At 37.6% G+C, this 22,218-nt stretch overlaps 1 protein-coding gene across 2 annotated transcripts in view; it reads left to right on the forward strand.

Moving 5' to 3' along the window:
- DSG3 (desmoglein 3) overlaps positions 1 to 22,218 on the forward strand; it is a 60,460-nt gene that overhangs the window by 14,320 nt on the left and 23,922 nt on the right. For both annotated transcript variants that reach the window (XM_069099854.1, XM_069099855.1), the window contains exons 4-9: positions 1,097 to 1,252; positions 1,454 to 1,598; positions 14,207 to 14,373; positions 15,759 to 15,887; positions 16,616 to 16,801; positions 19,419 to 19,690. In XM_069099854.1, coding sequence (XP_068955955.1) covers positions 1,097 to 1,252; positions 1,454 to 1,598; positions 14,207 to 14,373; positions 15,759 to 15,887; positions 16,616 to 16,801; positions 19,419 to 19,690 — 1,055 coding nt within the window. The remainder of the gene's footprint in view (positions 1 to 1,096; positions 1,253 to 1,453; positions 1,599 to 14,206; positions 14,374 to 15,758; positions 15,888 to 16,615; positions 16,802 to 19,418; positions 19,691 to 22,218) is intronic.

Below are 22,218 nucleotides of genomic sequence, written 5' to 3' on the forward strand. Positions count from 1 at the left end.
GGAACGAAGACATATTCATGAAACTGCTAGGGAAATGTGCAAGGCTGAATATGGCTAAATGCCAAAATTAGTAGAATGAATAATATTTGCTACAGAGTTTCAGGAAAGAATTGATATGAGCTGGGATGGTCAGTAAAAGTCTATGGGAGATGCAGTACTTAAACTGAGCCTCAAAGGGTGGGTAGAATTTTGATAAGTAGAGATGAAATTCTGAGGTACTCACATGAGCATGGATTAGTTGGCGCTGAAAATGAGCACGGCACATGACAGAGATAGGACGGAGACCGGTCTGGGTGGAACAGAAGGTTTGTGTGGGGGAGCAGTAAAAGAGATCGGATGAGTAGGGTAGGCCCAGAGATAGACCCAGATGGTAGAAGGCATCGAATGCCAGAATAAAAGGAATTTTATAGTCTGGCCTAAACCTGCCATCTACTGCTTGGCTATTATCACATAGGAACTAATAAGTTTTTGCAGGACTATATTTGACTTCAGAAGCCATTTAATATAACCCACATCATTTTACAAATGAAGAAATTGAGGTGGTCCAAAGATTACCGCAAAGTGTAAGCATCAGAGGCAGGATCTGAACCCAGGTCCTCTGATTCTAAAATCAATATTCTACATGGCTTCCTTTCCCTTCGTCACACTAACCCCTTGGGCCTACAACCAGAGGTATTGCAAAATGCTTTTAAATAACTAAAAGATCCAGATTCATCCTTGCACATGTTTTAAAATCTCCCTGCCCTGTCTTTAACCCGTGGACATAAGCATAGTACCCAGACCCCTCACTAGCTCTAATACACAAAGGCCTCCTTAGAAAGTTGAGATATTATGTATGAAAAACAAATGATCCCTTCTAGTCTTCACTGGCAGTTTACATGTGACGTTTGTCAAGTTCCTCAGCATTTACAGATGAGGGAGAGAGTAGATGGAGACAATAAACGAGGGCAGAGAGACTGTTCCCAAATGGGGAAGGGAATGATGAATCCAAGTGCATAGAGAGGTATTTGGAGGGGGGAGCAGAGAGGAGAGGGAAAGAGATTTGTAAATTGTTTTTAACTGTGATCCCCATAATTTTTCATATATTTTAATACAGATCAGTTCAGATTTTCAAAAAACACAGAAAATTATATATCAGATCTCTGGAGTGGGAATTGACCAGCCCCCCTTGGATATATTCATTATTAACCCCAGAACTGGAGAAATTAACATAACAAAAATCGTTGATAGAGAGGAAACCCCAATGTTCCAGGTAAGTAGTGCCCTAATACAGTTCTGAATTTCCCCTTCTGTGCTGTGATTGATGACACCACTCTTAACAATTTAGAAAATTTTATTGGTGCTTGCATTATAATATATAATTAGTCAATTAATCTATAAACTATAGTACTTGTCAATTTAGAGTCATGAGTATTTCATCTGATTGTGAATGTCATTTTCATTTTTCTTCTAGATCAAATGCCAGGCTCTGGATGAAAGGGGAAGAGATGTAGAGACACCACTTGTGCTTACAGTCAAAATTTTAGATGTCAATGACAATCCTCCAGTTTTTTCACACAGTGTATTCTATGGTGAAATTGAAGAAAACAGTCCTGCAAGTAAGTCTTCCACAGGACCCACCATTCTAGAGTTCTTTCCCAAACTAGGCATCACTTTGGTGAGCTAGATGAATACAACAAACTGCAAATCTTATTTCTCAGAATAACCCAGTGAAAATAGTAAAGAAGCACTTTTTCTAATTTTACAAAGAAGGAATTTTAGATAAAGTGTAATTTATCCAGCATCAGGCCCAGTGCTCTACCCACTATGCCACCTGGCTGCCCATATGTATGTGTATGTGTATATAAATATACATATATATGTGCATATACACAATATATTTATGATACCTATATATACATGTATACTACATTATGTGTATATGTATATATACACATATAATATATATTTAATATATTTAAACTTAGTTCTCCCTGACTTTAGGCCCAGTGCTCTATTCACTGCTCCACCTAGCTGACCGTGTGTGTGTGTGTGTTTGTATGCATACACACATATAAAATAAGGTATATATGTACATGTATGTATATGCATATGTGATATATACTGTGGTTATACATATATGATTGTTGTATACACACATATGTGATATATTATAAATGTGTGTATATGCATTTATTATATATACTATAGGTGAAGCAGTAAATAGAGCACTGGGTCTAAAATCAGGAAGACCTGACAAACAACTGAACACACACACACACACACACACACATCCGCATGCATGCATGCACAAAGAATCAGGCACGTAAGTGCTGCATGTACCGGTTTGAGAGGTAAAAGACCTTCTCCTCAAGTCCTGCCCATCTAAAATCTACACCCTTTGAAACAGACATTTGTATTTCTAGCCAAGAAGAGGCATTGTAATGGAATGGCTAAAGGGCCTGACTTGGAACCAGGAACACCCAGTATTGAGTATTGTTTCTAACACACACTAGCTATGGGACCATGAGCAAATGTCTTGGTGCCCTAGCCAACTCTCTAATACTCTAAGTTGCAGAGAAAATGCCAGTCTGCACTAAAGAAGGCAATTTCCACACCAAGAGCTCCTTATGCTAAGGATTTCTAGTTTGATCCCTCTACTTTTTGGAGCTCTCTCTTTCTTCAAATGATCTTATATTTATTTATCTGTGTACCAAATGAATCAAGTTAAATCAATAAGCATTTATTACATGATTAATATGTACCAAGGCAACAGTCTCCACCCTCAGGAAATTCATTATCTAACAGGGGAAGGAAGGGAGACAACATAAAAATACTATATGAAAACAAAATAAATACAGGATAAATTAGAAATAATCTCAGAAGGAAAACATTAGCATGATCAAGGGGCTGAGAAAGGCTTCTTGCAGAAGGCAGATTTTTGTCTGGAAGGAAGCCAGGAGGCAAAGATAAGGAATGAGAAGATTCTAGGCATGGAAGACAACCATGAAAATACACAGAGTGAAGAGATGGAGTGTCTTGTGCAAGGAGGCCAGAGTTACAGGATTGTATGTGGAGGGAGTTAAGCAGAAAGGTTATGGAGGGATTTAAAAGCCAAGGAGAAGGTTTTATAGTTGATCTTGGCAGGTATATGAAATTCAGACCAAGGAAAGTAGGGAGAGAAGGAAATAAGGAAGTTTAGATGATCTTTGGAATTTTCTTTGAATCAATCCTGATCTATGAACATAATCATAACCTACTGTATTGCCTTAATAAATGATCAAATTACTACAGTGTCCAGTAGGGTATAGCCCCTGAGGTGGGTATGTTTTTAAAAGTTAGAAGGAGCAATGAATTCAACGGTCAGGAGCCAAAAATTCTGCCCTGATACAAGATCATAAATGATAATGAGTCAGACTATTTGGTAGTATGGCCAAAGAAAGTAGATAAACTAGTCTATCAGGGAATCATATTAAATATTTGACTGGTCAAAGTAGTTTGCTTGAAGAAGACATGCTAGAATCCTTGGGAAAAACCTAATTAGCCAGGCAATTCTGGTGACCTGAGCCAGTGAAAAATGTGCTGGCAGCCTGTTGAAATATAACCAAAACCTTGGTGTCTGGTTTCTCCTAAAAAACAGTGTGAGAAAAAAGAAAAAAAAACCTGACCATTTTACATGGTCAGAGAATGAGGGGCTACCACCTGACAGAAAATGGGACTAGTGCCTAGCACAGTGCCTGGCATGTAGTAGGTAGTTAATAAATCCTAGTTGACAGACTGACAATTACCAAGGCCTGGTGAAAAGGGCTTTGCAACAGGGTATTAAAACAGGATGGTGATGGCTCTTATAGTATTCAACAGCATAAAAAACAACACTTTAGCTCCTACTTAGTAAGAGTAATTAAAGTCAGAAATTTCAGATGGTGGTTTTGGTATTAGCTTCTCCCTCACCTCTGGTTCAATTGGGGGTACACTTCATACCTTGGCCAAAGTGGATTTGTGGTACTTGCCCAGAGTACAAAGCGTCTTAGAGCTCTGTTTAAGGGGAATTAAGATAAGTAGATACCAAGGGCATAACATATAAGGCTGATAGGTACAAGGAGGGACTCTTTTTTGAGAGGATTTTGTAAAATAAAAGCACATATTTTTAATGGCAGGAATGCTCATAATGGCACACATTCAAGTATTTTTTGATAAGGGGATACCGCAGATAAACCTAGCTCTTTATAAGGAGGGCTGCAGAACTTGACACAGCTGTGGAAAGTCAACTGTTAAATCTTCAGTGTGACCATTTATACCTTGGAAATCAGAAAATACTACAAGTCACGGCTTGATTTATTCTTTTGTTGATTGTCTACACTAAAGGAAGTGATAGAGAAAAGGTTAATAAATTAAAATTAAAAGTGTGTCATGCATCTTTTTTTAGGAGAGCTGGTTGTCAAACATTTATTAGCACACCTTTGGGTGTAGAGTTTAGGGAAGGCTCAATCATCAAAAGATAGTAAGTCAAGTAGTCTCAGGCAGGAATGTGTTGGATTAGACGATTGATAGATGACCCAGAGATTCAGTGATCTCTGACCTGACTGCAAACAGATGACACTCCTCTGCTTCTCAGGGTGATAACTAAAATTGATTTTCCCAGAAACTCTAAACTCAACATAAATGCAACAGAGTCAATGGCAGCCATAAATAGAGGTCATTTGTCCAAAGAGGGAACAAGGAAAGTTACATATACAGTTACAGCTAGATGATATTTTAGCAATTATCTAGTCCAACCCATCTAGTACATTTTGCAAATGAGGAAACTGAGGTCTGCCAAGAATACATGAGTTGCCCAAGGTCACACAGATAGTAACTGGTTTGAGTAATTTGTTGGTTAGGATGTTAATAGTTATCATTACTAAAAATAATAATGCTAATTTTTAGGTTTTTTATTAAAGTAATAATGCTAAATTTACTTGGTTATGTCCAAGTAAAACAGACAGTTGCACATTAATCTAGAGAATAAGAGGACAGTAGGAAAGCAGAGAATAAATCTGACAATAATCCCCTTTGGCCCATGCATCCTGAAGTTTCCAGGCAGTATTTAAAAGCATGATCTTCCTCTTTACTAAATTGTGCAAGACCTAATTGGCATGAGTGGGTTGCAGCAAGATTTACATATCTGGGATACATGTTTTCCAAGGCAAGAAAAAGAGTCAAGGCTGTTGGTTAAATGGAGTAATTAAAGGCCTTTGCTTTTAACAAAGCCTACAGCTAAATTCAAGACAATTTAAAAGTTGTGTGACATGGAATGAAAAGCTATAATCACAGAAGATTTTGAAGATGATTATTAGCTTGGTCTGTGTTGTATGAGGAGAGTGAGAAATTATTGTAGTAAACAAAAATGGAGTATATTATAGGATAATATAGAGAGTAAAGGAATCAAAGGCATCACCTAGAAATACCATTTTTTTCTAATTCAATTTGGTGTTGTTTGAAGAAATTGCAGCTGGAAAACATGGCTACCGGACAAATCAACACTAAGTCACCCCCTGACATCTGTGTTTCTCCCTCTAGATAGGCTAGGCTGCCTGTTGAATAAATTGGATTAAAAGATAACTAGACAAGACAGAGTATTTATTCAACACTTAAACCTTAGGCATTATGCTAAGAGCTGGACATAAAAATACAAGAAAACAAGATGGCCCCTAACCTCAGGGAGCTTACATTCTAATGGGGGAAGATAACACATAAGGGTTTGCTGTAAAGCATGGGGGTATACAGCACCATGGTGTGGCAATGGCTGGGAAGTGGCAAGGAGACAGAGGTCTGGAACCTGGCAAGATAAGACAAAACCTTACCTTTCAAAGCTTGGGGGTAGTGGGAGAAGTGAGCAGGGAGGAGGCAAAGGGTGCTATCCAAGGTTCCAGCAGGAGATCAGGATAATGACCATAGAACTGAAGGCATGGGAAGTAGAGAGGATGCCTGGAAAACAGTAAGACCAGACAGAAGAAAAGTTAATTGCTTAACTATTCCAAGCACCAGTCCTACCATTCAAACCCACAGCCTTCTCCCCTTTCTTTGAGCTCCTATAGTACTTCTTGTATCTGCCACTCCTTGGGCACTAAGTCACAAGCTGTGATGTAGTACTATTTTAATCTTGATGTTGAATGTCTTCCTGCTCCCCTTCCCCTTCCACCAGGCTTTAATTTCCTCAAGAGCGAGAAGGTATATTCCATTTGTATTTGCTACCTCCACTATATTCCTGTTACCCACCTAGCACAACAAATTCTGCCCTCCCCCCCCCACACACACACACAAAACAGTTATATCATCAAACTTAATTCATTGAATGTGGAGCATAGTTTGAGTCTGGACTGCTCCAATTCCCAAGTCCATTAAAAGTGAATTCAAGCCATTCCTGTCCCCAGAAGTAGAAATTTGACAGATTAGTACTGGTTCACTTGCAGCTGCATAGATATAATAGCATATTTACTATCACCAATAATCAAAAATAGCCACAATGCTACTTCTATATACCCTCAGTTCAATTCATTAAAGATTTATTAAGTGCTCTGGGCACTGTACTAGGAGTTAGCAAATATGTAAAATTTATATAAGACATAGAAATAACTATGATGGGCAATGATGAAAGATGTTACATGAGGTCTGAAAGGAAAAGGGCTTTGTCCACTGGTAAAATCAAAGGTTTCATGGAAGAAAGAAGCGTTTGAAGCAAAAATTAAAGAAAAGGGAGCAGCATGAAGGAGAGCTTCCCTTGGAGTTATTTAGACCTGAATTAAAGTTCCAAATAGAGTGGGCAACTCTCTGAGACAACAGGGAGCAGATGTAATAGTCAGTCTGGCAATGTTAACAATCCTTCTAGTAAGGTGTACACTGGCCACCTTGAAAGGGGGCCTTAAATCACAAAAGACTGGAAGTTGTATTTCTTACTAGTTCCAAAAGAAAGGAACCTACTTCAGAATCACAATTAGAAGCCGATACATTGAGAGTTTTAGAAACCTGTCTAAAGAAGAACAGGGAGAAAAGGGCTTAGACCAGGGTGGGGAACCTGCAGTTTTGAGGCCACATATGGCCTTCTAGGTCCTCAAGTGCAGCCCTTTGAGAGAATAATTTTTTTCATGTCTTCCAAATCGATTTATGTACTTTCTTGCCAAGTTTAATTCCTTCAATTTTATTTGAGAGATGTTCTCACCTTATAAAGGTATCAGCATCTCGTTAGTTACTTTAAGTAAGATGAGAAGTTATAGATTCAATCAACCCCTGCTGTTACACAGAGAAGATACCAATGCACATTAGTAAAGGAAGTTTCCTCATATGAGAGCTCCCTCTACTGATGAAATAACATGCTCAGTTCCTATCCCTTTGTAGGTAGAATGTGTTAATATGAAATTACAAAAAAATTGCTTTTTGTAGGAAAAATGATTAAATCAAGGCTTTCTCATGAGTTATTTCAATTACATCTGTCTGACAGTATGACTAATGAAATCCTTTTTTGTCCTTCTTTGAAGTTATTTTTATCACTTGAATCATCGAATTTAGAGACATCTCCACCCCAAATGTTCACACGGACTATTTCTGCCTGACGTGTGGTAGAACCCTATGAGCTCATGTTGGTCTGATCAGTCATAGGCAGACACACTGTAACTTGTCTCCAACATGACATCACCTTGGTACTCTTCGAGAACAAAGGACAATTATCATTGCTTGAATCATCCAAGAAATTCCTCCATTCTCCCCTCATTTTTCTTTTTAAAAATTACATTATTAACTAGAAAATCTTACTTTCATTATCCAAACAATACTTCAACTAATGAACACACAACACCTTGTATATTCAAAGTCACAACAGTATTAAGGTATACTGGACACAAAACTGTGCTTCTAAAAAAACATAATGCTCAGTATTCTTGCTAGTGTACAAAAGTCAGCCCTAGAGGCTAGCAAGTGAACATGGCAAGTGTTGTCTTAATTAATTGGGCAGTGAGAGGTTAAATGACTTGTCCAGGGTCATCCATCAGGTATATGTCAGAGGCAGGACTCACACTCAGGTCTGACTTCCAGATAAATATCCTGTAACTACATCAGGCTATGCCATCTTCAACAGGAGCTCATCTAGCCTTTACTTGGAAGATTTCTAAATCTTTTGCATGTTGCTTTTTCAGCTACCCAGATCCCATGCCTTTAACAGCTTTAAAAAAATCTGACTCAATTAACTCCTGAGTATACTACTATATCCGCAAACCACCATGATATAGACAATAAGCATTTTTTTATTTTTTTCTGTCTTTTTTATTTTTACTTTACATCCTTCATTTCCACAAGATTTTGAGTTACAAATTTTCTCCCCATTTTTTCCCTACCCACCACCCCAAAATAGCGATCCTATTGAATATCCCCTCCCCCAATCTGCTCTCTCCCATATCTTCCCCCATTCTCCCTCCAACATTCCAGAAGGGCACGGTGGATCTCTATGCTCCAGTGCCTGTATATCTAATTTCCCAGTTGCATGTAAAGTAATAATAATAATAGTATATATATTTACTAAACATTTGATTTTAAAACTTTGAATTTAGATTCTTTCCCTTCCGCCCTTGTCACCCACCCTTACTGGGAAGATAAGCAGTTCAGTATAGGTTGTACATGTGTAGCTAAGCAAAACATTTCCATAGTGGATATGTTGTGAAAGACTGACTATATTTCCCTCCATCCTATCCCACCCCCAACTTGTTCTATTCTCTACATTGATCCTGTCCCTTTTCAAAAGTGGGTGCTTCCAACTTCCCTACACCCCCCAGCCTGCCCTCCTTTCCATCATCATGATAATGAACTGAACTGTTATGGTTGGATGAGTGGAAAGAAGAGAGAAGGAACTGATGGGAGATGAAGGTAGGATCAACACAACTTGGAAAGTGAATGGATGTAAACAGGGACAAGAGACAGAATAAAACTGGGTGAATGAAAGGTAATAGTAATTTCAATAGAAACAGAGAAGTTTAGATGTGGGAGGGGGGAACTGAAGGGAAGGTGATAGATTCCATTTTGGACATGTTAACTTTGGGAGGTAGACAAACATTCAGATGGAGATCTGCGAGGCAACACACTGCAGGGTAAAGAGTACTGACCCTAAATTCAGAGAATCTGGGTGCAAATACTGCCTGTGATGCTCACAAACAGTATGATGTTGGGCAAGTCATTTAACCTTCATGGGCATCAATTTCCTCATCTAAAAATCTGAGAGGTTTAGGCTGAAAGGAAGGAGATTATCAACAACATACAGAACTATGAAGAGGTTCAGGAGGGTAAGAAGTGAGCAGGGAGCATTTTCAGTAACTCAAAGGTGTAAGAAGCCAGACTGAATGAGTGGTGGTGAAACAGTGAAGACAATTAGTATAACAACTCAAGAAGTTTGGCAGTAAAAGGGAAGAGAGATATAGGAGAAGATGGCAGGGTCAAAGTAAGACTTTTATTTTGTTTTATTTTAAGATTGGAGGAGACATGAACACATTTGTAGATAGCAGGAAAACAACACGAGGAGACAGAGACAGACTGAAATCATCGGTGGGAGAAGTCATTTTTAATGTCTCTTTCTTTTTCTGTAATTAAAATAAAACATTTTGCTCTCTACTAACAAATGGAGGTAATCACCTGTGGTTGGCTCTGTCCTACTTGACCCTATGTCATGAATAACAATGACATTATAAAAAAAAAAGTGAAGACTGAGTGGTTTCCAACTCTCCCTCCTTGATTGAGGAAATATCCATTAAAAATGGACTATCCCAAAGGAAAGGTCATCTAGACACCAAATATCCGTAACCGTACTTTTTGTAGTACCAAAGAAACTAGAAAAAAATATCCTTTGGTTGAGGAATGGCTAAACAAAATATCATACATAAACATGCTGGAATATTACTGTATCATAAAAAAGATGAATGTGAAGAATCGAGACGAGATTGGAAAGACATGAACTGATGCAGAATAAAGTATCGATGATACTGAACATTTATATAGCATTTACTATGTTCCCAGAACTATGCTAAGTGCTTTACAATTCTAATCTCATTTGATCCTCACAATAACTCTAAGATTAGGTGCAATTATTATTTATCCCTTTTTTACAGACAAAGAAATTGAGGCAAAAGGTTAAGTGACTTGCCCAGGGGCAAACAGCTAATATCTGAAGCAGGATTGGAACTAAGATATTTTTAATTCCAGACCTAGCACTCTATCCACTGAACCATCTAGCTACTCCTATGTGGAAGAACCAGGGAAGCAAGGCAAACAATGATTATAAAATGGAATTGAAAAGAACAAAATAATGAAACTGGGCACTATAGAATTATAATGACCACACTTGGACCCTAGGAAGAAATAAGGAAATCCACCTTGCCTGTCTTCTGGTTATAGGTGGGGGGACTGTGGGATATGCTTGCTGGTTAGTTTTGCTTAAGCGCCTCATCTCTATTTAAAAAAATTCTTTGTTACAAGAGATGGCTTACTGACTATGGAGGAGAAATCTATATTTGTGAATGAAGGTCATATAAAAATAAATATCAATAAAAAAATTTTAAATGGATATATGCGACAAGGGCTTATGCTATAAGCTATGCAGAGCATAAACAATGAATTATATTTCTATAAGGTGTAATGGCTTTGCAATGATCTAGTCACTGTCTATCTGAGCCCCTTTAAAATGTGATTCACATGCTTTCGGGGGTTTTACCCCAGACAAGAGAATAGAATTCTCATTCCTGGAATGATCTCCCTTCTCATCTCCACCTCTTGGCTTCTCTGGCTTTCTGCAAACAGCCTTTCCTCATCCTTACCCCCTCCTACCTCCCACAGCCCTCCATGAACCTCCTCTCTGGGATTGCCATTAATTTACTTATACATAGCTTTTACATATGTCGTCATTTACATGTTGTTTCCTTCATTAGAAGGGAAGGACTGTCTCTGCTTTTCAACATATCCCCAGTATTTAGCACAACACCTGGTATATAATAAGTGCTTCATGGATGCTTGTTGACTTGATCTGAAACTAAAAAACTAACAGAAGCACTGAACCCAGGTCACTGGCTTACTTTGGTCTCATTGGGGGTGAAGGGGGAGAGCAATAATAATGTGGGTAATTTTATTTTGTGTTTTGGATATGACAGATTAAGAGATACTTCACAAAGAATACAACGAGCATTGTAAGGTTGAACCATGTAGGAATGTTTCAGTTATTTTTTGTATGCCTTTTAATTTTTTTCTCTCCTGGTTCCTCATCTTCTAACCCCGAGTTTTGAACAGGATGCCATTTGAGGGGGGTTTGGGCTCTGAAAGAGAGGAAAGATAGAGGATGAGAGCTTGAAGGGATGGTAGGTTGAATGAAGGGATTTTTTAAAAATAATTTAGGAGTGTTTATTAACCAGCTGGTGACTGCCTCCCTAGTAGGGAAGACAGCACTGAGTCTTCTGAAAGGTATACGTTTATAGAGCTAGGTGTTGCTAATCAGCAAAATGTGGTTCCAAGGCAGGGGTACCATTTCTTTCTTTCTTTTTTTTAATAGTATATATATATTTGAATATTTTATTTTAAAACTTTGAATTCCAGATTCATTCCCTTCCTCCCTTGTCATCCACCCTTACCGGGAAGATAAGTAGCTCAGTATAGGTTGTACATGTGTGGCTAATGCAAAACAATAACATAGTAGATATATTGTAAAAGACTGACTATATTTCCCTCCCTCCTATCCCACCTCCCACTTGTTCTATTCTCTACTTTGATCCCATCTCTTTTCAAAAGTGGGTGCTTCCAATTTCCCTCCCCACCCCCAGCCTGCACTCCATTCCATCATCCCCCCCCTCTCATCCCCTTCTCCCCTACTGTCCTGTAGAGTGAGATACCCTATTTAGTGTGTATTTCATTCCCTCCCTGAGCCAAATGCAATGGGAATAAGGTTGACCCATTCCCTTTTGCCTTCCTATTATTCCCCTCTATTGTGACCATTTTCCCTTGCCTCTTCTAAATGAGATAGTTTACCCCATTCTGTCTCTCCCCATCTCCTCTCATTATATTACTCTCTCACCTCTTAATTTCACCTTTTAAGTATCATCCCTTCCTGTTAAATTGGTCCTGTGCCCTCTATCTATGTATACCTGTAAACATATGCCCATAAACCCCCATATATATACATATATACATATATATATATATATATGTTTCTATTCTCTTCAACTACTGAGAAAGATTTCATAAGTTACAATTATTGTTTTTCCATGTAGGAATGTAAATAGTTCAACTTTGATAAGTTCCTTATGATTTCTTTTCCCTGTTTACCTTCTCATACTTCTCTTGTTTCTTGTATCTGAATATTGAATTTTCTATTCAGCTCTGTTTTTTTTTCATCAAGAATGCTTTAAAGTCCTCTATTCCATTGAATGACTATATTTTCCCCTGAAACATGATACTCAGTTTTGCTGGGTAGGTGATTCTTGATTTTAATCCCAGTTCCTTTGTCCTCCAGAATATCATATTCCAAGCCCTTTGATCCCTCTGTGTGGAACCTGCCAGATCCTGTGTTATCCTGATTGTGTTTCCACAATATTCATATTGTTTCTTCTTGGCTGCTTATAATATTTTCTCCTTGATCTGGGAGTTCCAGAACCTGGATATAATATTCCTAGGGGTTTTCTTTTTGGGATCTTTTTCTGGATGTGATAAGTGGATTCTTTCAACCTCTATTTTGCCCTCTGGTTCTAAAACATCAGGGCAATTTTCCTTGAGAATTTCTTGGAGGGTGATTTCTAGGTTCTTTTTTTGACCATGGCTTTCAGGTAGTCTAATAATTTTTTAATTATCTCTCCTGGATCTATTTTCCAGGTCAGTGGTTTTTCCAATGAGATATTTCACATTGTCTTCTATTTTTTTATTTGTTTGGATCTTTTTAATAATATCTTGATTTCTCATAAAGTCACTTGCTTCCATTTGCTCCAATCCAGTTCTGAAGGAATGATTCTCTTCAATGAGCTTTTGAGATTCTTTTTCCATCTGGCAAATTCAGCTTTTTAAAACATTCTTCTCCTCATTGACTTTTTAAGCCTCTTTTGCCATCTGTGTTAGTCTATTTTTTAAGGTGTTATTTTGTTCAGTCAGGTTGTTGACTCTCAATTCATAATTTTCTTGCATTGTTCTCCTTTGTCTTCCTAATTTTTCCTCCACTTCTCTTATTTGGTTTTCAAAATCCTTTTTAAGCTCCTCTATGGCCTGTAACCAGCTCATATTTTTCTTGGAAGCTTTTGGTGCAGGAGTTCTGACTTCACTGTCTTCCTCCTGTTCCATGCTTTGATCCTTTTTGTCCCCAAAACATGAGTCTAATATTGGATTGCTCTGTTTGCTTTGCTTCCTTTGCTTGCTCATGTTGCCACTCAATTACTTGACTTTTGAGCCTTTTGCCACAGTAGAGCTCTACTACTAGAAAGGGGAGATTTATCCCAATCGCTGGGGTTTTCACAGCTACTGGAGCTATTAGTTGGGTGCCATTGCTGAAGCCTCCACACACTCTGGCAAACTAGTCACACACCCCAGGACCTCCACCCTAGACAGTGATCCAGATCCAAGCAGATTAGAGAAAGAGCAATTATCCTTCAAACTGGTTGCTTGGTCCCCCTACAATCTGCAGGTCAGGAGCTCTGAAGCAGCATGGCCATGGAGCCTCAGCTACTTCTCGCCTCAAGGGCAAAGGCCAGATTGCACTTCCAAACTCCCTGTTCCCGCAAAGTCTACACTGACCTCTCACTTTGTCTTTGGCATCTATGGGTTGATAATTCTGGAAACTGCCACAGCTGCTGGTGATCTGAAGTCCCTCCAGTCAGCAGCTGGTTGTGGCTGCCCTGAGGCTAAACCATGGGTTTGCACAGGGCTGGGCTCAGCTCCCACAGTGCTGCACTGGCCCCTTCCTGCCAGCCTGCTGGGCTGTCTTCAGTGGAAGGTTAACTTTTCTCTGTCATTTTATGGGTTCTGTAGCTCCAAAGTTTGTCTAGAGTCATTTTTTACATGAATTGGAGCAGGTGGAAGCCAGAGCCACATGGAAGTTCTGTTTCTGCTCTGTCATCTTGACTCTGCCCCAACAATAAGCATTTTTAAAAGTAAATTAGGACCAGAATGAAGTTTTGTTGATTCTTTTGTGTACATATAACATAGCTGTGTAAGTATTCATTTTCTTCCATTTCTCCTTTCCTAGATACACTGGTGATGGTGTTAAATGCAACAGATGCTGATGAACCAAACCATCTAAATTCTAAAATTGCCTTCAAAATAGTCTCTCAAGAGCCTGAGGGGCAACCCATGTTCCTCCTAAATAGACACACTGGGGAAGTGCGTTCAATGACCAGTACTCTTGATAGAGAGGTAAAGTAAAAACATTTTTGGAGACTTCCTTACCAAAAGATTTCATTTGAACAAAGCCAGAAGAGAGAATTCCCCAGACTTACATTTCACCAAAAGACAAAAAGATAAAGAAGTTAGAACAAGCCCAAATTAATTAGTTTGGGTGTGAATTTGTTGTGCAAAATACAACCTTCCTAAGGGAAGAGACACAAGTCACCTACATGCTATGTAAATTTAAACATTTGAGTGGAAGCAGAGCAAAGTATGGGCATAAGAGAGCAAGTATTAAACTGAGAACAAATCCTCAGATTACCAAAGGAGAGAAAAGATCTTTGAACAAAAAGGAAAGATTTTCTTGGAATCCATTTCAAATCTTTCCTGGAATTTCAAACTGCAATCCTCCAGTCTTCACCATCTGCTACTTTCTTTTCTTTGCCTAACTCTGACTTCTTTTAACTTCTCTCCTTCCTCTTTCTACAATAATCAACCTTCTTTATCACTTTCCCTTCCCCCCTTGAATTCCCTAGTTCTTTTCTCTGCAGTGGGTTCTATAAAAGGAGAAAAACAGGGTCTCATTATACATGAAGTGGAAAATCAATTTCCTTCCTTCCCTCTCAGGGGTACAGCCCCTATTACCTACTGCACATTTCTACTCAAAGAATATCAACTTGTCATGGACTGCCTGCTACGCTATGATCTACAAAGCCCACAGGGTAACAAAGCTTCCTAAATCCCATCAATAGAGTATCTTATAAATTTGTAACCATCACTCCCCAGGCCACAAGAGGCAGCAATTAGATAGTTACCTACCAAAGATATGTAATGAAAGCAACTTCTGCTATAGAGTTTTCCTGATGGCTGACTGCCAACACTCATAGTCCAATCACTAAATGTAGCCTAATATTTATTTCTTTCTGGAGCTAAATATTCAAATCTCCTAATCAATAAGAAACATAAAGTAATTTTCAATAACATTTTTACTGGATCTTCTCACTGAGAGCCTTACTCTAAGGCTCTAGGTTGGTGCTCTCTCTGGAATTATAGTCTCAGAGATTTGTCAGGGACCCTGAGAGGTTAAGTCATTTGTTGATGGTTTCACAGAAAATATGCATCAGAGGCTGATCCTGAACCTAGATCTTCTAGACTCCAAGGACAGTTTGCCATCCATCATGATACCATTGCTTTTCCAAAGTACTTTAGTTTGAATACAATCCACACATTTTTTCCCCAAATGTGATACAAATAAAATTCTGAATGGAGCTATATTTTCAATGCTTGTCAATATAATTCTTCCCTTTCAAAGAGTTCTTGATTTATACAAAAATATTCTTATTTTTGGTGTTCAAAATAAAATATTTTAAAAGTTAGAATAATTTTTTTCTCCCTTTTTATTTCATTAAACTTAGCAATACAGCAAGTATAGCCTACGTGTAAGTGGTGCAGATCTTGATGGAGCTGGACAGGCAACTGAATGTGGGTGTCAAATTACAATTAAAGATGTCAATGATAATTTCCCAACATTTAAAAAATCACAGGTATGTTTTTACTTTTTGACAAACCTATTTCAGATAGATAGATAGATAGATAGATAGATAGATAGATAGATAGATAGATAGATAGATGGATGGATGGATGGATAGATAGATAGATAGCTTTGTATTCCTCCCTGCATGGTTAGATGTTGTTAACCTTGCCTGGAACAATCTGCTTTCAACAGTGCCTAACACAGTGTTGTGCAACTCACAGGCACTAAGCATAGAATGCCAGGCCTAAAGTCAGGAAGTTTCATTTTCCCTGAGTTCAAATCTGTTCTAAAAGATGTATTAGCTATGTGACCCCCAGTAAGTCATTTCACCCTGCTTGTCTCAATTTCCTTATCTGTAAAATGAGCTGCAGAAGAAAATGGCAAACCTCTCCAGTATCTTTGCCCAAAAAACCCAAATGGGGTCACAAAGAGTCTGACATGTCTGAAAAGACAGAACCATGAAAATAGCACAGTATTTTACACTCAATGCATGTTTGTGAATTGAAATGAATGAATTGACACCATTGTGATCATAGATGTGCATTGAGTGGGCTGGGAATGCCAATACACTCTAGGGGAGGATTCCCATCGATCCTTACACTTTTCTCAGGGTGGGCAGCCCCAATGTCCCTCTTGTAAGTAAATCATCTCCACTTCAAAGAAGATAAAACAATGTAAATGCCTTTTAGAAAAGAACTAATACTTTAGCCTTAATAAATTCTGCAACTCTCTTTTCAGTATTCAGTAAAGATTGAAGAAAATACTCTTAGTTCTGAAGTGATTCGGTTTGAAGTGATCGATCGCGATGAAGAGTTCACAGATAATTGGTATGCAGAATATTTCTTTACCTCTGGAAATGAAGGGAATTGGTTTGTAATAGAAACTGATACAAAAACCAATGAAGGAATCCTGAAAGTGGTTAAGGTATGTTGCTTTGGGGCGATAGTTGGGAATGACCTGTGGTTTGATTGATGGAGGTGGTTCCTATTGAGGTGAATTCCAATATAGAACAACTGCAATTTATACTTAAAAGAGTTACTTGAGGACACTGAGAAGTGAAAAGATTTGTCCAGGGTCACAAAGGCATTATTTGTTAGAGTTGGGTCTTAAAACCACCTTCTATCTTATGAAAAAAATACTAAAATTAGATTCTTAGCAATGATAAGAGCTATGACTTTTACAACTAGTATTAAAATTATAATCTAGGTGGCACAGTGAATAGAGCACTGGCCCTGGAGTCAGGAGGACCTGAGCTCAAATCTGGCCTCAGACACTTAACACACACACACACACACACACACACACACACACACACACCAAAAAAAAAAAAAACTAACTGTGTGATCTTGGACAAGTCACTTAACCCCAATTGCCTCCAAAAAGCCAAAAAAAAAATTTATAATCTTAAATTATTTATTTATATAATTTATATAATTAAATTATAAAAGTATAATCTTAACTGAAACTACCACATTTCCCCAACAAATTCAAGTGAATATACTTGTTTAGTTATTTGTATATATTACTATATTTATCTGCATACCATATTATCACACGAATTTAAAATAAAATCAATGTATTAATGTCACCCACTATAATTATATTCAGTCCAGCACTCAGGTAAGATGGGTTAAATTTTGGATTATGGGATGGGATAATGAGGCAGTTCTTCTTGAAAAGTCTCTCTGAATGGGTACTAGCAACATGAAATAGCTAAGAAGACTGGGAAAGGTAGACAGGAGCCAGGTTGTGCAAAGTTTAAATGCCAAATAGGAGTTTTTAGTTATCCTAAAGGCAATAGGGAGCTACTGAAGTTTAGGGAGCAGTGGGGTGACATGATCAAACCCATACTTTAGGAAAACTACTCTCACAGCTCTATAGAGGATGGATTAGAGAGGGGGCAAACTTGAGGCAAGGAGAACAATTCAAAGTCTACTCTAATAGTTCAAGGGAGAGGTCTTCAGGTGATGAGGTCCTGAACTATTAAAGTGCTTTTGTGAGCAAAGAGGAAGGGTGGAGAGAGTAATGACAAGATTTGGCAACTGTCTGTATTAATAGGGTGAGTTGTTATGAAGAATTGACATCAGTGAGGTGGGGAACCTCAGCGGGTAAGCAAAAGTGGTACCCTCAACAGATGAGGAAGCTCAGCAGAGGAGAAGGTTTGGGAGTAAAGATAATAACACTGTGTTAGGCACTGTTGAAAGCAGGATTGTTCCAGGCAAGGTTAGCAACATCTAACTATGCAGAGAGGAATACAAAGCTATCTATCAATCTGTAGATCTATTGATCTGTCGATCTATCTATCTATCTGTCTGTCTGTCTGTCTGTCTGTCTGTCTGTCTATCTATCTATCTATACATGCTGGGTTCAAGATGGTTACCAGACATTGAGTTTGACTCACCCACCCACTAATTCATAGGATCTTCTTCAATATCAATTCGTCTACCCCTTTTGATACATCCCTTTTGATTATGGTATCATGTTTCGTTTTGGTAAAATAATCATAGGCCATCTCCAATCACTTACTAGCTCTGTGACTAGGGACAAATCACTTCATTTCCATCAACTTCAGTTTCCTCTTCTGTAAAATGGAGGTGATAAAATTTGCACTGTCAGATTCACAGTATTCACAGAACCATAGAATATTTGAGTGACCCGAGAGAGATCATCTAGCCTAGTCACTTCATTTTATAGGTGAGAGTTGGACTGACTGCATAACCCGAGGTTATGCCCAAGATTGTATAACCAGGAAGTGACAAAAGGAAACATTAACCTGGGCTTTCTCACTTCAAGTTTAGTTTTCTTTGAGGAAGGAACTTCCTTAACTTTAAAGTGCTATGTAAATATGAATTATTATTCTTACACAATTTTTGTATTTATATATAAACATGAGCAAAAACAAGAAGGCATGATGAGACTTTTCAGGCTGATAAAGCTGGATAGCCGTCAGACAAATTCTTATGTTGCTACATCACCTGACAGTGTTTCCAGGAATGGTAGATGGTCTTCCCTTAACCTACTGAATAAATGCCCAGTTGTCCCCTAGGTTCATCTCATGCTCATCACATCTAAGAAACTCTGAAAGTCAAGGCAGAGAAACTGTATATATGGCCAGCAAGGAATCTGAATATTGGGAGGATACTTGGATAGCGTAAGAAGTTACCTTTTCTCTAAGCATCATATATTAGACTTGGGTTTGAGGAATTTAGTCACCAATAAATCCCTCTCTCTGAATTGTAAAATGATCTCTTCATTTAAGTTGATAAACAAAGAACAAGGATCCATAGCATGTGATCACAGAGTATGAGGATTCCCTTTCTAAGGCTGCATTGCCCAGTAGAAATAGCACAGAACATGGAATCATAAGACCTGGTGTCAAGGCATGCCTCCTAACACTTAGCTGTGTGACCACAGGCACATCCTTTCATATTTCTGAGTTCCCACATCCGAAAGACAGGAATAAAAATAAAGAAAAATTTAAAGTTGTCTATGTTAAATAATTAAATATCATTAATGTTTCTTTTTTTTTTTAACATTTCAGCCTCTGGACTATGAACAATTTCACACTATGCAACTTGGTATAGCTGTTAAAAATAGGGCTCCATTTCACCAGTCAATCATCTCTCAGTATCGAATTCAGTCAACTCCCATCACAGTTCAGGTTATAAATGTAAAAGAGGATATTGCATTCCGTCCTACTTCAAAGACTTTTACAGTACAGAAAGGCATAAGTTATAAAAAATTGACCAATTATGTTCTTGGACCATACTTAGCCATTGATGAAGATACTGGTAAACCTGCATCATTTGTCAGGTAAGACTAACTTTCACATTAATGTTTGTTATTCCTTGAAGCCATCTCAGTTTCATACAATATCACAAATGAACATGTCAAGATTTTCAAAATAATCTATTTCACATTTAGTATCTTTCACAAATGTGGTACATGGAAATATGCATTCATAAAACCCAATATACTATAACATCTTCAAGTTTAATAATAAATAGGAAATGATATTATTTCCTTCTAACAAGAATAAAAATTGTTTGAAATTCATATTTCCCCATAATTTTAAAGCATTTCACAAAATGAGACATCATAAACAAAAATACAATATAGTGCTTACCCAATTATCTAATTGGATAAAAATCCTAATTAATAAGGTCAACTGTGATTTTTTTAAAATGCTGACAAATTAAAAAAATTAAAATAATCATTGGCAACTTGCAAAACATTTAAATAGTCTGGTCTATATGAATAACTTCTTTCAATACAGATTTCATTCATATCCAAAATATACATTTAAAAATTTTAAATTAGCTACAAATCCTAAATTGAATATTTGTAATTAGGCAACTTTCAGAAAAGGCATATAAAATCATAGGATCATAGATCTTCTAGAACTCATGTGGACCAATAGATAAGGAAGCCATATCAGCTTTTAAAAGTTTTAAACAGATAAACTTAACAAGATCTACATTTTATGCAAAAATAAGTAAATAAATATATTTTTAAGATGTTTGCACCATTTTTAACAACTAACAATGTTTCTATAAACTTTATCAAGCCAAAAAAAAAAGTCATAGACTGAGTTCCTAAGGAATAAGGAATGACCAGCGTGATGTAGGATTAATCAGGGGAAACTTTCCGGAGTTAATTAACTTTACTCAAAGTTTTGACGGGGGGGACACAGAGCAGTGAAAGGAATGGTGTTGTATAGCATGAATTAGTATTTTAAAGCCCTCCAAACTTAGAATCAGAAGACCTAAGCTCAAGTCCCTTCACTTTGACACTTACTAGTTGTATGACCGAGGCAAATCATTTAGCTATTTGAACCTCAGCATTTGTATCTTTGGGGTGGATAAAAGATATTTATTTGGTTTATCCCTCAAGGGTGCTATATTGAAAGCAATGTGATGCAGTAGAAAGCTCACTCACTGTATTTAGGGTCAGAAAACCTGGCTTTAACCTAGGCATCTGGGGGATAGAACAAGAAAGTGTAGAGTCAGGGAAAACAGAACCCAAATTCATTCTCAGACACTTACTAGCTGTGTGACCCTGGGCAAGCCATTTAACCTCTTTCTGCCTCAGTTTCTTCAACTATAAAATGGGGATAATGCTAGCATCTACCTCCCAAGGTTGTTGTGAGGATAAAATGAGATGATATTTGCAAAGCACTTAGCAGAGTCTGGCACATAGTAGGCTGATTAATAAAACATGTTTTCTTCCCTCATATCAGTCCCAGATCTGCCATTTACAACCTCCGTGACCTTTTTATCTCTGAATCTCATTTAATTGCAGTCAGAGGAATGGACCAAATGATCTGTAAGGTCCCTTCCAGCTCTAAAACTGACTTTCCATGAAATGAAATAATTAAATAAAGTAGCACTATGAAAGCTGGTAGTTACATTAATAAAGAGAAGAATAGATAGAGAGATTGGGGTACTAGAAGAATGTGAATTCCTTATGAATCCTCTTTATTCCTGATGATTCCCCCTTATGAATCAAATAAATTCTAGATTCATCCTCTAAAATGAACTAAATATTCAACCCATAACTTTGCCCCCTCCTGATAATCATCTGGTATTAGTTCTCTTACCCACCAAGAAAAGCCCTTTAATTGTTTACAATACAGATATTTAAAGATATTAACATAAATTTTACTTCTTTGTAGTACAGGACTTACTGCTTTGAGCCATGTGCTCTCCCTTTGTTTATTACAAAATAGACCATAAAAAGAAGAAATCAACATTATTAAGTTTTCATTAACATTACTATACCTATTATGTGCCCGCAGTAGGCTAATACAAAAAGGGCAAGTTTTTGTTCTCAAAGAGCTTATGTTTCACTGAGACAGACATGTGTGTGCATACAGACATATACAGAATAAATACAAAATAAAAAGAAAGCAGTTTGTATATATGCATACATATAAATATACATATACATAAAATATACAAAACTAAAACAAGGTAGTTAAATATCAGACAGTTCAGCAGGACAGGGCACTAATAGTTGGGGGATCAAAACAGGCTTCCATTAGAAAGTGGTGTTTGAGCTTTATCTTAAAGGAAAAGAAAGATTCTGAGGCAAAGTTGGAAGGGGATATATTTTAGGTAAGAAGCACAATAACTGCCAAAGCATAAAAAAAGGACAGGTAGATAGTACAGTGGGTAGAGCACTGGGCCTGGAGTCAGGAATGTCTAAGTTCAAATCCAGTCTCAGGCACTTACTAGCTACATGACCCTGGACAAGTCTCAATTCCTATTTCTCTCAGTTCCTAATCTATAAAATGGGGGACACACTGGAGATAGAAATGGAGGATTTTTGCCAAGAAAACC

The sequence above is a fragment of the Petaurus breviceps genome, unplaced genomic scaffold (assembly GCF_028583685.1).
Source record: "Petaurus breviceps papuanus isolate PSGF00001 unplaced genomic scaffold, PetGlider_PUasm1.0 38, whole genome shotgun sequence".
Lineage (NCBI taxonomy): Eukaryota > Metazoa > Chordata > Mammalia > Diprotodontia > Petauridae > Petaurus > Petaurus breviceps.